The 14,525-nt window shown below is 42.4% G+C and overlaps 1 protein-coding gene across 1 annotated transcript; it reads left to right on the top strand.

The window, feature by feature from the left end:
* Positions 1–12,772: 12,772 nt before the first annotated feature.
* Rprm (reprimo, TP53 dependent G2 arrest mediator homolog) lies at positions 12,773–14,269 on the top strand. Its single transcript, XM_028874990.1, has one exon. It carries the CDS (start codon positions 13,044–13,046, stop codon positions 13,371–13,373), a length of 330 nt encoding a protein of 109 aa, XP_028730823.1. The 5' UTR covers positions 12,773–13,043; the 3' UTR covers positions 13,374–14,269.
* Positions 14,270–14,525: the final 256 nt, after the last annotated feature.

Below are 14,525 nucleotides of genomic sequence, written 5' to 3'. Positions count from 1 at the left end.
AGGTGTCACTGCGTTCATTTTCTGTTGGCCAACCACTGCAGCATATACAGTCCATCTGTCCTTAAGACTAGTTTGTTTCTCCAGTGAGACTCTGTAAGAGAAAACGAATTTTTCATTTGCAAGTGGTTACCGTTGGAGATAGCTTCTGGGTTGGGGATGGAGGCATATGTCCACTTCTCCTTTCAGCAAAAGAGAACGTCTTATTCACCCTTTATGGTGTTACAGACCTGTGCAGCCACAGTCGAGATCAGTGTTGAGGCTTCCAGAAAAACAAGCAGAACATCTCTATCATATAGCAATACCACTCAAGAGCATATACCCTATAGACCCTATATCCACATTACTGCCACTCTGCTCTTAATGCTAGGAAATAGAGCCAGCCTAGATGACGACTAAAATAGACAAATGGCTAATGACAATGTCTTACATATACACAATAGAAATGTATCCACCCATAAATAAAACTAAAATTAGGACAATTCTATAAAACTGATGGAACTGGAAAATATTACATTAAGTGAGGTAACCCAGGTTCAAAAAGACAAAAACCATGTTCCCTCTCACAAGCAGATTCTAGGATCTAAATATTAAATCTGTGTATTTAAGTGGGAGTCAATGTATACAGGAACCAGAAAACTAGAAGGGGAACATGAGAGGGGAAAACATAGACTTTTAGGGAACGAATTGAGTGAAGCAACAGCACATTTGAGATGGATACAAAAGGAGGAGGAGGAATTACTGAAGTGCAAGGGAAGTGGGTGGAGGAGATGGAGAAATGGAGAAATAAGTGAGGAGTGTTACATGTCAACTGAACATGTAGAGTCATTATTCTTGTCATAGTTTCCTCAAAACTGTATTAATAAATACATAGCATTTATATTACATTAGATATTAAAACAACAAGGAAAAGATATAGACAATAAAACAATCTCAAACATTGTAAAATCCTAATGAATGTAATGTACTTCAGATTCAGTACAGTCCCTAGATGCCTTGTATACTTGAAGCATCAAGAGACAATGAGAGACACCAACATGGAGGTATATATGAAGACTTGCAGAACCACACAGGGAAACTCTAAGAGAGGAACGAGGCAAACAGAAACCAGCCCTTAAAGAAACATAGAGAACCTCCTTGGGAACGATGCCTATACTGGAGGTAGTTAATCTGTGCTCCTACCTTCAATTGTAGAATACTTATTTATCAAGAAAACTGTATGTGAAATGTGGATAGACATTTGTCCAAAAAGAATTACATAAAGCAGTTTGAGAAACACATGGCCATTAAAAACTAACAGTTACATGTTTAGTTGCAGAGTTTTCCTGAATTGCTACTCTTCTAATGTGGATTGGAAGTCTCTGAAGTAGACATGCAGTATTTAAAGTGTCTTTTTTTTTATTTATTTTACAACACCATTCAGTTCAACATAACAGCCACAGATTCCCCTGTTCTCCCCCTCTCGCCCCCCTCCCCCTCCCCCCAGCCCACCCCCCATTCCCACCTCCTCCAGATCAAGGTCTCCCCCGAGGACCGGGATCGACCTGGTAGACTCAGTCCAGGCAGGTCCAGTCCCCCCCTCCCAGACCGAGCCAAGCGTCCCTGCATAAGTCCCAGGATTCAAACAGCCAACTCATGCAACGAGCCCAGGACCCGGCACCAACGCACAGCTGCCTCCCAAACAGATCAAGCCAAATGACTGTCTCACCCATTCAGGGGGCCTGATCCAGTTGGGGGCCCCTCAGCCTTTGGTTCATAGATCCTGTGCTTCCATTCATTTGGTTCTTTGTTCCTGTGCTTTATCCAACCCTGGCTTCAACAATTCTCGCTCATATAAACCCTCTTCTTTCTCACTAATTAGACTCCCAGTGCTCCACCAGGGGCCCAGCCGTGGATGTCTGCATCCAGATTCCTCAATCCTTGGGTGGGGTTTATGGCACAACTATCAGGGTGTCTGGCCATCCCATCACCAGAGTAGGTCAGTTCCTGCCGTCTCTCGACCATTGCCAGCAGTCTTTTGCAGGGGTATCTTTGTGGATCTCCGTGGGCCTCCCTAGCTCTCTGCTTCCTCCCCTTCTCATGTGGTCTTCATTTACCATGGTCTCCTATTCCTTGTTCTCCCTCTCTTTTCTTGATCCAGCTAGGATCTCCCACTCTCTTTCCCTCGACCGTCGCCCTTCATTGTTCCCACTCATGACTGATTCAATCTCAGAGTACTGTGCTGTGGATATCGCTATATGTAAATAAACCCTGATTGGCCAATAGCCAGACAGGAAGTATAGGCAGGACTAACAAAGAGAATGGAGAAAGGAGGAAGGAGAGGGAAGACTGCCTGGAACAGCCGCCAGGACAAGGAAGATGTAAAGTACTGGTAAGCCATGAGCCACGTGGCAAAGTAAAGATTAATACAAATGGGCTAAATCTAAGAGTGAGAGCTAGACAATGATAGGCCTGAGCTAATGGCCAAGCAGTTTAAATAATGTAAGTGTCTGTGTGTTTATTTTATAAGTGGATTCCGGAACTGGTTGGACTTGGCGGCGGGAGCTGGAGAGAAATTCTCCAGCTACAGTACTGGGATCACATAGAACAGTATTTGTACTCTACTAAAACATGGAAATGAATGTGAAAATTTTAATATTTGTGACTCCAAATACTTTTCACTTCTAGAAAATGCCATGGTTTGATATGATATTGTAAATTAACAAGCCTTAGGTGACTATTTTGAAAAGCTAGGGGTTTTTTTTATATTTTTCTTCTGTAACTAATTGTGAAACAAAACCAAAACCACATTTTATGTAGCACCATTCAATCCTCACATTTATTATTTAGCTGCAACAAACAGAAAGAAACTTGCAAGAAATTCCATGTGCAAAGTGAAACTCATGCTATGCTTCAAGATTTTCTAAGGATTGAGTGTTGCTTCATTTCTATTATTTAAGGTTTCTTGAAGAAAAAAATATCTCAAAAGTATAGTCTTAGCTGAATTCAGAGTTTTCTGAACTTGTTGTCCTACCCTTAGGGTTTTTGTCTTGATTTCCCCAGTAATGAGCTTTTGACCAAGTTCATAGTACCAGACATGAAATCCCTCCTGTGGAGTGAGCCTCAAATTTGAACAGAACACAGTTAGTTACCTCCATAACCACCACGCCACTGTTGCACAGGGGGCACAACTAACATAGCAGATTGTTATTGTAGTATGCAGGGTCCAGTGCTGGGTAAATAACTGATGTCTTTTCTCCCCCATCAGCCTGCCTGGCACCTTTCAGCACTATAAGAACTAGCTTATCATGGAGACAGTTTCTTGATCATGTGGAGATTGATTTCTTGATGTTCTGCAACCAAAGTATGTGATGTCTTCAGCAATAGTCTTATCGTTCAGTTGTTGAAGACAATCAGGAGCAATGGCTATGTTGTTTTCAGTGCTCCCAAAAACCTCCCTCACCAATAATTCATAGGGAGGTATCCACTTGTCACTGAGATGTTCATTAACTAACATTTTGTATGTGAACACTTAAACCATCTTTAAAGTTAGGCTTTCCCTACAGTTTCTCACTTCTAATCCCTCACCCTAGTGGACCTATATTGATGAATGTTTCGGATTTTCTTTTTAAAGCATTCAATTTAAAAGTACTTCAGCTTTTGTCGGACGGTGATGGCACATGCCTTTAATCTCAGCACTCAGGAGGCAGAGGCAGGCAGATCTTTGTGAGTTCGAGGCTAGCCTGGTCTACAGAGCAAGATCCAGGAAAGGTGCAAAGCTGCACAGAGAAACTCTGTCTCAAAACAAACAAAAAAAAGTACTCCAGCTTTTTTACTAAATAATACTATAGATACTACTGACCAAATAACTTATAAGAATCAGAAATTTATTGAACACAGTTTTGGAGGCTAAGAAATCCAAAATAAAGGCATCAGTGTTTGGAGGTCTTCTTGCTGCATCATGATGTACCAGCAAAAAAAAGCAAGAGTGAATATCACTATCCTCAACCCCATGCAGAAAAGAACCCTCATGACAGAAGTACATGTTAATACTAGTGAATTACTAACACCTGAACTATCAGGTTACATTAATTTTATGCTATGTCTTCTAATATTGAAACTGATCTTGGAAGTCTCGCAGACACATCCTGCAATCCTGCAGAATTTACATGAATTAAACAATGTCATTCAACGAGCCCTGTAGAGATGAAATTCAAGGCATGCTCTCCATAGATGTTGCTGACTATTCAGTTCACGAATCAGCAAAGATGTCATTGGCAGAGTAGGTCATGGAGTTGGTTGGTGACTCCAAAAGGAAAAGTGGGTCACCTACCAGCCTAAAAAAGTCGGTTTTGAAACACTACAAAAGCCCTCCTTGGAGCATTGTATTACAGCCATGGGTTGCTGAGAAACACATAGTGCTGAAAAGAACACCCTGCCAGAAGGTTGAGTCACCGTTCAGTGTGCAAGAGTGTGTCATTTGGAAGGCAGAGACAGATTACAAAAGAGCAATAATAGCACAGGGGAAAACGAAGAATCACCAGGGTAGAAATGGCTTCTGTAGTCACAGTGACCCTGGAGACAATGTCCCTTTGCAAGACGATGTCCAGCACATCTCAGGAAACTGGCAGGAAAAAGTGAGTGTTCCCATTGTACATGCTGACATTAGCAAATCCAAAACGAATTCACTTAGCATTTGAGGTACAACGTGTTTTACTCTTCCCAGTTTCACGTTCCTTATTCCCCCTTAGTGTTGCCGACGTGGATTCTTTCTAATGCAAACATCTGGAATATATGAACATCTGGAATTTCTTTGGGTTGGCCACTTGAAACCATTATCTCCATGTGGCTTACAAGTGGAAATAAAATTCCATCTAACATAAAAGTCTGTCCTCAAAACTCTTTAATTTTTCCCCAGTTTGTAAAAGTCAATGCTCCAAAATTATAGGACTTCTTGAAGATGCAAATAAAATAAAATAAATAAAATAAAATAAAATCCAAGTTGCCTCACATCTGTTCATGGCTGGCTTCACCCAGCCAGCTCCTCTATCGTTCACCCTTCATGATGCAGCTCATTTACAATGACCTCATCACCACCTTTCTAGTACCCAGTCTAGATTAGACTGTCTTCATATATTCCTTCAAATATTTCTATGGTGTTTGCTTGTTGTTTTTGAGACAGTCTCATACAGCCCTGGCTAGCTTCAAACCCACTGTATAACAAAGAAAGACCCTGAACTTCTGATGTCTACCTTCCAAATGCTTGATTATAGGTAGGTATGTGTCACCATGCCTGGTTTTACATGTTCCAAGAGACTTGAACCCAGGGCTTTATGCATCCTATTCAAGCACTCCATCAACTGAGCTACATCCCCTAATTTCAAATATTTTGTTGAATCAACAGCATATTGTGGTGGTATTGTGTTCCCCAAAATATTGTGCACCCTAATAAACTTATCTGGGGTCAGAGACAGAACAGCCACTAGATACAAAGGCTAGAAAATGGTGGTACTCCAGAGGTAGAAATCCCTCTGGAACTCTGTGAGTTCAAGGCCACATTGGAAACGGCCAGGCATGGTGACACACGCCTTTAATCCCAGAAAGTGAGCCTTTAATCCCAGGGAGTGGTGGTAGAAAGCAGAAAGGTATATAAGGCATGAGGACCAGAAACTACAAGCATTTGGCTGGTTAAGCTTTTAGGTTCTGAGCAGCACAGTTCAGCTGAGAGCCATTCCGATATGAGAACCAGCTGAGAAGTTGACCAGGTGAGGTTAACTGTGACTTGTTCTGTCTCTCTGACCATCCAGCATTTCACCCCAATAACTGGCCGCGGGTTTGATTTTTATTAATAAGACTCTCTAAGATTCATGCTACAGCATACAAAGAATATTTTGGCTCAAAAATGATTTCTGGATTTGGATTGCACTCGTGGTGAAACAAACTTACAATTTTTTTAAAAGCAGAATTACTTAAAAGAAATCGCAGCCAGCTCATAGTTACTATTGATGTGCAAAAACCTTTCAATTTCATGGAGTCCCATCTGTTATGTGGGGCTAGACCCCTTGCCATTGAAGTTATCTTCATAAAATCCTTGCCGGCCCCAGCGTCTTGGGCAGTGTTCCCTGTAGCAGCTTCAATATTTAAGGTTTTAGTTAGTCTTTAACTCATTTTGGAGTGCCATTTGTTGAATAGGCTTTTTCCACTGCATGTTTATTTTTGTCAGATATATTAAAAAAATAGGTGACCATAGGTTTGTTGGTTTATTTCTTGGTCCTCTATTTTTAATCGAGGTCTACCTGTCTGTTTTTATGCCAGTATCAGGCTGTCTTTATCGGTATTGCTCTGTAGAACGTAGAAAATATTTTGTTATAAAATTAACATATCTCATTCTCAATAGTTAGATACTTGATACATCATAACATTGACTTTTTTTTTAAAATCTAGGACTTAAAATAGGAAATCTCAAGATTTTATAATATGGCATGTGTCAGCTCTCATCTTAATTAAAATTTTAATCTTTTACCTTATGAAATATACAGAATATGTCTAATCACCCCTTTGAGCTTAATGGATATTTCACATTATTATTTATTGAAGTTAGTTAAGAAGAAAAACAGCCAGACAAGGCAAAAATAAAAATTAAAGCAAGTGCCCTCCTCTTCTTTATTTGAAAGCCTTCTCTGAATCTTTCACCAGTGACATTGTTGATAACTGACTTCTTTTGTGCAAGCTGCATGCACACCATCCCTGTGCTACCTTGGTGAGTCTCTGGAATCAGGGTTATCTCTAATGCTCAAGTACAGGTGATTGTGAGATAAGCAGTCACCATAATGTTCTTCCATGTTATACCATTCCAATGTTAATACAATTCCAATGGGATAAGAATGCATATAATAACTCATTCAAGCCCAACTAAAATCCCTGACCACTGAGCCTGTCCAGTTTTCCAAATGATACACCACAGACACATGACGTTCTGTCTTTAGATGTGCAGCACAGACTTTATTTTTTTGCTTCACAGAATTCAGTCTTTATTTCATTCTGATTGTCTGCCTACTTTTCAAAGTACACATGGTTTAGGGTGAAAAAGCCTCTGAACTGCTTAAAGTCTTTCATGACATCAATGCATCCTTTCCCACATTAAAGAAACAAGAGAGTAACAGTTTCAGCAGGAGAGAAGCAGGTGGCCTCAAGGGGGCATGAAAGATGCAATTTCTCAAATTTCTCAGCTTCAGCTCAATTAATCTGGGGCAGAGTTGTATTTTCTAATTCTACCAGACAAATGTTTGTATTTTACTTCAGTAAACAGATAAAAACATGAAGGAGAAATCATCTTGGAAGCAACGAAGGGAAACACATTCTACAATAGTGTACAGCATAGATTTGTGTATTTGAACAGAGGAAGGCTTTCATTTTCTGCAAACTGTAGATGTACTTGTGGAAAACAATGAGAGTCACCTCCTTCCAGATAACAACCAAGAGAAGCAGTGTTTCTGTTTTATGCACTCATATTGTACAATAACAGTCCAAAATTTGCTGTATGCACATCTGTTATTCTGCTGTTGAAAAATGTTAAGTCAGAGTGATAGATGTCCCTGGGCAAGTTGCTAGCACCCTCACTGCTCAATTTCCTTAGCTTTCAATTATGTCTCCTTTCCTCAAATATTTTATGATAATTGCTGTACTTACTTTGAAAACATTATGTAGCACCTCATGTGTATAATACTACCTAGACAGGTAGGACTAAGAGATAGTCCCTGTCTTCCAGGAATTGGAAAGGAATATCAGAAAACAGCCAATTACGGTGGCCCATGGGGTCTTATAAAAATATTTGAGATCAACACATTGTCCAAAGACATTAGTTCAAACAACATGGTTTGGTTAAAGTATGTTCATATAAGAACGACTTTCATTTGGAATGTGCCTACAAGTGTTTAATGTCGTGAAACAACACTTTTGGAATTAAGAACAAAAACAAGTTATAAGATCATAACGACACAAGAAACATTAAAAAAGATAGAAAGAAAATGTTTATTGCTAGGGCAACATTTTCAGGCTATGGAAGGGATAGATGATACAAGAGAGTGTTTCCAAACAGCATGTGTTTATGCCAACTCTAATTAAAATATTTAGAATTTTTATTAGGACAAAGTACAAAGCCCATAAAACTTACCATTGCAACAGTTGCATGTATATAATTAAGTGGCATCAAGTATGTTCTTATTATTATGCAAACATCACCAACATTTGCAGAACTCTTTATCTTTTCAATTGAAACTGTATCCATTGAAGACTAACTTTCTATCATTTCTTCTGCCCAACCCTTGGTAACCACCATTTTAGTTTCTATCCTTCCAGATATGAGTATTTCAGGTACCACATATAAACACTACTGTGCAATAGCTATCCTTTTGTTATGGCTCATCTCGGTATGTCGTCAAAGTTCATCAAGTTGTATCATGCTCCAGATTATCATCTGTTTTGTTAAGACTAATACTTTACATATGTGCATACCACATTTTATTTATTTGCCTGATTTGTTGATAGATATTTGAGTTACTTTCATTCTCTGGAGTCCATCTTTTCAGTATGGAGACATATATACCTAAATGTGGACTTTCTGGATCACATGACAAGCTAACTTCTAATTTTCTGAAGAAACACAATACTGTTTCTCACATTAACTACACAATCTCACCTTCCTGCCTGTAATACATAAAGGTTCTAATTTCTGTACCTTTCAGTTATTAATATGTAAATACTTCTACAATGCACCATTCTCCAGCTTCCTGAAATGGAAATAAATTTCCATGTTTCAGTGACTTACACACATTGATGTACCTCTAGGAACTATTAACATGTATGTTCACTGAGATGTTGTTGCACGCTTCTCCAAGTTATTTTCACGGTTCAGTCTTTTTAAAATCCTGCACAGGATTATCCCCACATCATGGATAAATAAATGAAATGCACAGAAGGTAAGCATCCTGTAACCAGCACCACAACACTAGTAAGTCATGCCTTTCCATGTGCACATGGACCTCTTGCCATCTGAGAAGGACTGACTCGGTCTCCAGGTGCTCTTAGAAACCTTAATATAGCATGTAATGTTTGGTGTCCTTCCTCCTTCTGGTCTTGCTTAAGATGTTTGTGGAACAAAACAAATAGAAAAACAAATCACTTACCTCTAATTGGTTCTTCCTCTTCAAGCCAGATGTTAGTACTAGTATTATATCATTAAGATAAAGAGAACAGTTAAAACTATGGAAGAAGTAGAAATGTGCAGACTGTGAGGGGATTTGAGGGTCAGCCTAAGGCTTAGGAGTATGCCTTTCATGATCTATTTTGGTGTCTCGTGGATCTATACTGCTGGGTTTTGGCTTTCTTCTTGGTTTTCAGACAGAGTCTGTTATTATGAATGATTTCTGTGTATAAGCGCTTCCTCTTTATCTTACTTAGATTGTGAAATACAGAGTAATTTATTTAAGAAAAGTGCTTGCCCCAAAGCAATAAACATCCTTTTAGTGTCTGATACACTCTTTAAATGTCTACTTGATATTTTCATAATGCACAAAGCATCAAGGAAAAAATATTTTGGAACTGAACGTGTCTGGTCTTCCCTCAAGGCTATCCAAAGTACAGATTATAGCTGCCGTCAACATTGGCCTAGAATGTCCTGGAAGAATTTATTACATGCTACAGATGTACTTTTCAGAAAGAGCAAGCGATTCTGTCCTTGCACAACGCTGTGAAATACTAAGCATTTAGCTCCCCAAAATACAAACTTACTTCAACAAGGCAGAAGCAATCAATATATATATATATATATATATATATATATATATATATATATATATATGTATATATATATATATATATATATAAACATGAGTCCTTCTAGGTATCAAAATCTTTCCTTTAAAGTGAATTATCAGTCCCTCTCCCCTGCCATATCATGGTTTATTTTCCTGGAAGTTAAGTTCTGTTGTATGGGTCTTTCTTACAGGTTGCCTTACCACAGCTCCTAAGACTTTATATGAAACAGATAAAGAGTGTGATTACTCTAAGGGGAAGCTCTACACCAAAAGATAGCTATGATTGTTGCTTTATTTCAATTTTTAAGTCATTATAAAAAGAAAGAACAGTTCTAGTTAGCCCAGACCTCTCCAGTGTTAACAGGAAGCGACAAAATAATCTCTATCTGACTCCATTTGTAGTTCATTTCCACTTCACTACTCGAAGCAATTGTACTGAACAAAATCACAAGGCTGGGGAATAAAAGGAAGAAAACCATAGGTCTGTGCCGGCTGATGCGGGGAGGCATTGCCTTCAGCTTCAGTTTGGGACTGGCTAGTAGTTACATCTGAAAGAAAGGAAATAAAATCTGTGTTGCCTAACTCCCTTTGACCATAGTCTCCAAAATATGAGGTTTGGCTTGGACATAAAACTATCCAGTGTATAAATCTCCGATCATTTTAACACTGACTTTTGGCTAAAATAGTAACACTGCCAATAACTGTTAAATGGCAACAAAATCCCATGTATTCTAACAATGATTCAGCTAACATTTCTTCCTCTCCCAGATCCCTCCTATGCTTCTCCTTCCCTCTCTCCTTCTCTGCCTTCCTCTCCTTCACCCTGACGTCTCCCTGTGTTGGTATCCTGGCCCTCAGAAATGTAGGATAAGCCAGTGCTATTGAGTTGTCATAGAAAGGCCTGACACCTCGATGTCCAACCACACCTGCCTTGTTCACATTCCCAGGAATCGTGTTCTGTTCTGGTCTCTGCCCATTTGCTTTTCTAAATCACTATTTGCTTCAGCCATTCACTCAGCGTGACTTTGTTCTGTCTTAACTTTCTTTGGTAAATTTTCACATATACTTTACTTCTTATTCTTTAAAAGGATGCATTCTTAATTGGATGTAAGTGTATCTTCGTGTGGGTATTTGCACACGAGTGAAGGCGCCTATGGAGGCCAGAGGCGAGAGATCCCCCTGGAGCTGGGATTGCAGGCAGATGTGAGCTTTCTGACATGGGCTGGGGACTGAATTGGTTCCTCTGGAGGAGTAGTAAATGCTCTTAACTGTTAGCTATCAATCCAGCCACTGTTATTCTATCATCTGGGTAACAAAACTTAAAGAATTCTTTAAGATATATTAATAATAAAGTTGATCAAAAAAGAGATATTACTAAAGGGGAGACATTCTTCAAGGTTGACTGAATCATGAAAACTAGAGCAACTAACCCAAGGGAAATGTGGGTGAGTCCTGGGGGCCTGGGTTCTCTACTGTTCACACCTCCCTCTTCCCCATAACAAAAGCATCTAGATATCCAGAACTTACTGAAGCTTCCAGAAAATTAAAAAAAAAAAAAAATCTTGTCTAAAAGTCGATCCCTTGGCTTGAGAGGACGCATCATGAAGTAGTGCTAAGACATTAAGGAAACCTGAATATGGGATCGATGATTCTTCAGGGGGATTTAACAAGCAAATGTCATGTAATTAAAAGGCCCTGTGCACGCCTATCATTGCTAAACACAGAAATGACTGATTCAAGGACAGTCTGAGCTACTTACAGAGCCTCTCCCCACCCCCACATCCAATAGAGCAGAGAATAGCAAAACAACTCCAATATCTCAGTAAAAATGGGTAGAAGTGTTCTTTCAAAAGTTTGGACTGAATATCAGTCTCTCATTTCCAGTCATTATAATAAAAAGAAAGGGCAGCAAAGAAAGGAGAGAACCGGGGGAGGGGAGGAGAGGAGGGGGAAAGAGGAAGGAGGAGAGATAATCCCAAATCTACCGGAGTTTAAACCGAATTGGCCAGTTTGTAAGACTCTGCTGGAGCTTGGAACCAACAGCAGTCACGAAGCACCGAGCCTCCATAGCTCCCCGAAAAGCCGGCAGTTTGCTCTGTGTGGGAAAGGAAGGCAGGGAGTGTGCATCAGCTTCTGGAGGGAGGCTTCCAGCTGTTGGCTAGCATTCTAGGTGATGGATGTGGATGAGCAATTCCCTTAAACAACTGATTTCCTGCCAAGGACGAAAACACTGGAAGCCCATCCAAAAACTCTTCTGCAATTAAAGTTGCAATGAAGTGGTCACTTTGTCCACCTCCCTTACCAGAGGGAGGTAGGTGACCCTGTTCTTGGCAACCACCTCCACCCATGAGCCACAGAACACCTCCTTCGTTGCCCTGCCCCTTGCCTTGGCCTCACAGCTCACTGAAAAACCCGCTTTACTAGACAGGCAGTAGCTCTCTGAGGAGGGTGGGGATGTGGCTCTTTTACGCTTTCTTATGTTTTCATCTGTTTTCCCTTCCTTAAAACAGTAACAACAACACCACATTCCCCCCCCCAAAAAAAAAAGTGAGAAGAAAAGAACTTCCCGGATACCGCCCCCCTTGTCTCGGGACAAACAGCAGTCAGGAATAGGCAGTGGGCCAGTGCCTTGGCCAGCCCTTCTGGTACCTGGCCACTTAGAGTCAACTCATAGGTAAGAGGGGAGTCATCGAAGGACACACACTCAAGAGCGGCTGTGACCCAGGTCCTCTGCCTCTTTCAGCCTTTCTCCCCAAATTCTTTACTTGTTCATCACGTCAGGAGTGTTTCGTGACCTCTCCCTGGCCTTTGGAATTGCAGAAACCACCACAAAGCCTGCTAGGTTGGCTCTTTTCCTCGCCGCCACCTCCCGGCCTAGGGGGGCGCAGCGCGGCTCTGTCACCAGCAGGGGCCGCTATTCGCTCGGAGCAGCCGCCGGGCCACCGCCGCGGCCCGCGCCTCCCACTGCCCCTCCGGCCCAACCCGCCAAGTTCCAAGAGCTCCCAGTCGAGCGAGCGCCGGGAACGAGCACTGCCCGGGCAGCACACGGCGCACACGAGCCAGCTTGCAGCACGCCCGGGAAAGGTTCCTGAGACACTCACGGCCCGGGGACTTTGAAAGGGAAGCCGAGGAGCCCCGCACGCACAAGTGTGCCAGCCAGCGCTCTGTCAAGCACCTGTTCCTTCCTCTCCACCGCCACCCCGGTCCCCACCCCTCTGATCATCGCCTCTCCGGCTCCCGCTTGCTCCCGGGATGAATTCAGCGCTGGGCAACCAGACCGACGTGGCCGGCCTCTTCCTGGCCAACAGCAGCGAGGCGCTGGAGCGCGCCGTGCGCTGCTGCACCCAGGCGTCGGTGGTGACCGACGATGGCTTCGCTGAGGGTGGCCCCGACGAGCGTAGCCTGTACATCATGCGTGTGGTGCAGATCGCAGTCATGTGCGTGCTCTCGCTCACCGTGGTCTTTGGCATCTTCTTCCTTGGCTGCAACCTACTCATCAAATCCGAAGGCATGATCAACTTCCTGGTGAAGGACCGGAGGCCTTCTAAAGAGGTTGAGGCAGTGGTTGTGGGACCCTACTGAGTGGCCCTCGGGTCCCCCACGGCTGGTGCTCCTGGCACCTCCAGTACTCCGCCAGCCGCGATGCACACCTCACCATCAGAGACCGAGCAAAGCAAACCTGTCGGAGTCAAGTTTTTTTTTTTTTTTTTTCTCTCGACTTCTGCCTTTGGGGAAAAAAAGTGACCCATTTCTGATCGCTCTCCGAAAGGCCCCAAGCAAGCCTTCAGACGAGGAGCGTCCAGACTTCGGGACTCAGCAGCAGGTGGCAAAAGAGGGCGATTAGGGAGCAGAACTTTGGAAGCGGCTGTTTGCCTGAGATGCTGGGAGATGGACCGGGCCGAAGGCCCCTTTCCACCTGCAGGTGGGCCCAGCACTGGGGACAGCTGGAGAGGCCGAGCAAGGCGAGGGTGGGGGCAACATCCAGCGGCACCAGTAGCCGGGTGACCGGAAAAGTGACCTGTTTATACAGCACGCTGCTAGACCTAATGGGAACATAGATGTGGGTTTTGCGACCTACCGGGGAGAGTGGAACTTTGATCAATAGTAACCTGTGGTTTTAAGAGATCTGTGTTAGTTTGCTTGAATACAAATATTTGATAAGTCTTTTATGCCCTAGTGGCCTGTTTGCCTGCCTGCGGGTTAGAGTTTTTGTCATCCTGGGAGAAGGGGTGGGGGGAGGGGAGCCTGAGACTGTGAATGGGGTTAAGTGCTTTCTTTTAGTGCATTTCCAGCTGGGTCTTTTGGGGAAGCTGGGGCTCCAGCTAAGCCCGGGACAAAGATCCCGAGTAGAATTCGTAGCTCGTGTCTGCACGGTTTACGCCACAAAAGTGCTCTTGATATCCGTGACACCATTTGACTTTTTTTTTTTTTTCCTATTTAACATTTCCTTAATAAATGCAACGTTTAAGTGTTTTGTTTCTGGCCTCCTGGTAGTCATTCAATTCTCCGGGCGGATGGGGAAGGTCGACTGTGCAGTCTGAGTCCTGGCCAGGAGATTTAGCCTTGAGAGAGCTGCAATTCTACATCGTAGATGCATAGATCCAAGGAAGGAGGAGGGAGGGAGGGGCCCGACAATGCACAGGGCTTAGACACACACCGAGCCCCAGGCACAAAAGCCATCTCGAAAACAGCGGCCTTTGTTTTCTCCCACATTTACAACTTTAAATTTCACTT

Source organism: Peromyscus leucopus, chromosome 4, assembly GCF_004664715.2.
Source record: "Peromyscus leucopus breed LL Stock chromosome 4, UCI_PerLeu_2.1, whole genome shotgun sequence".
Classification (NCBI taxonomy): domain Eukaryota; kingdom Metazoa; phylum Chordata; class Mammalia; order Rodentia; family Cricetidae; genus Peromyscus; species Peromyscus leucopus.
Note: the sequence above shows the minus strand (reverse complement) of the source record. Positions and strands in the feature narration are given on the sequence as shown.

What these genes read in the sequence shown, in the direction of transcription:
- Rprm (XM_028874990.1), top strand. Translation starts at nt 13,044, where the DNA reads ATGAATTCAGCGCTGGGCAACCAGACCGACGTGGCCGGCCTCTTCCTG.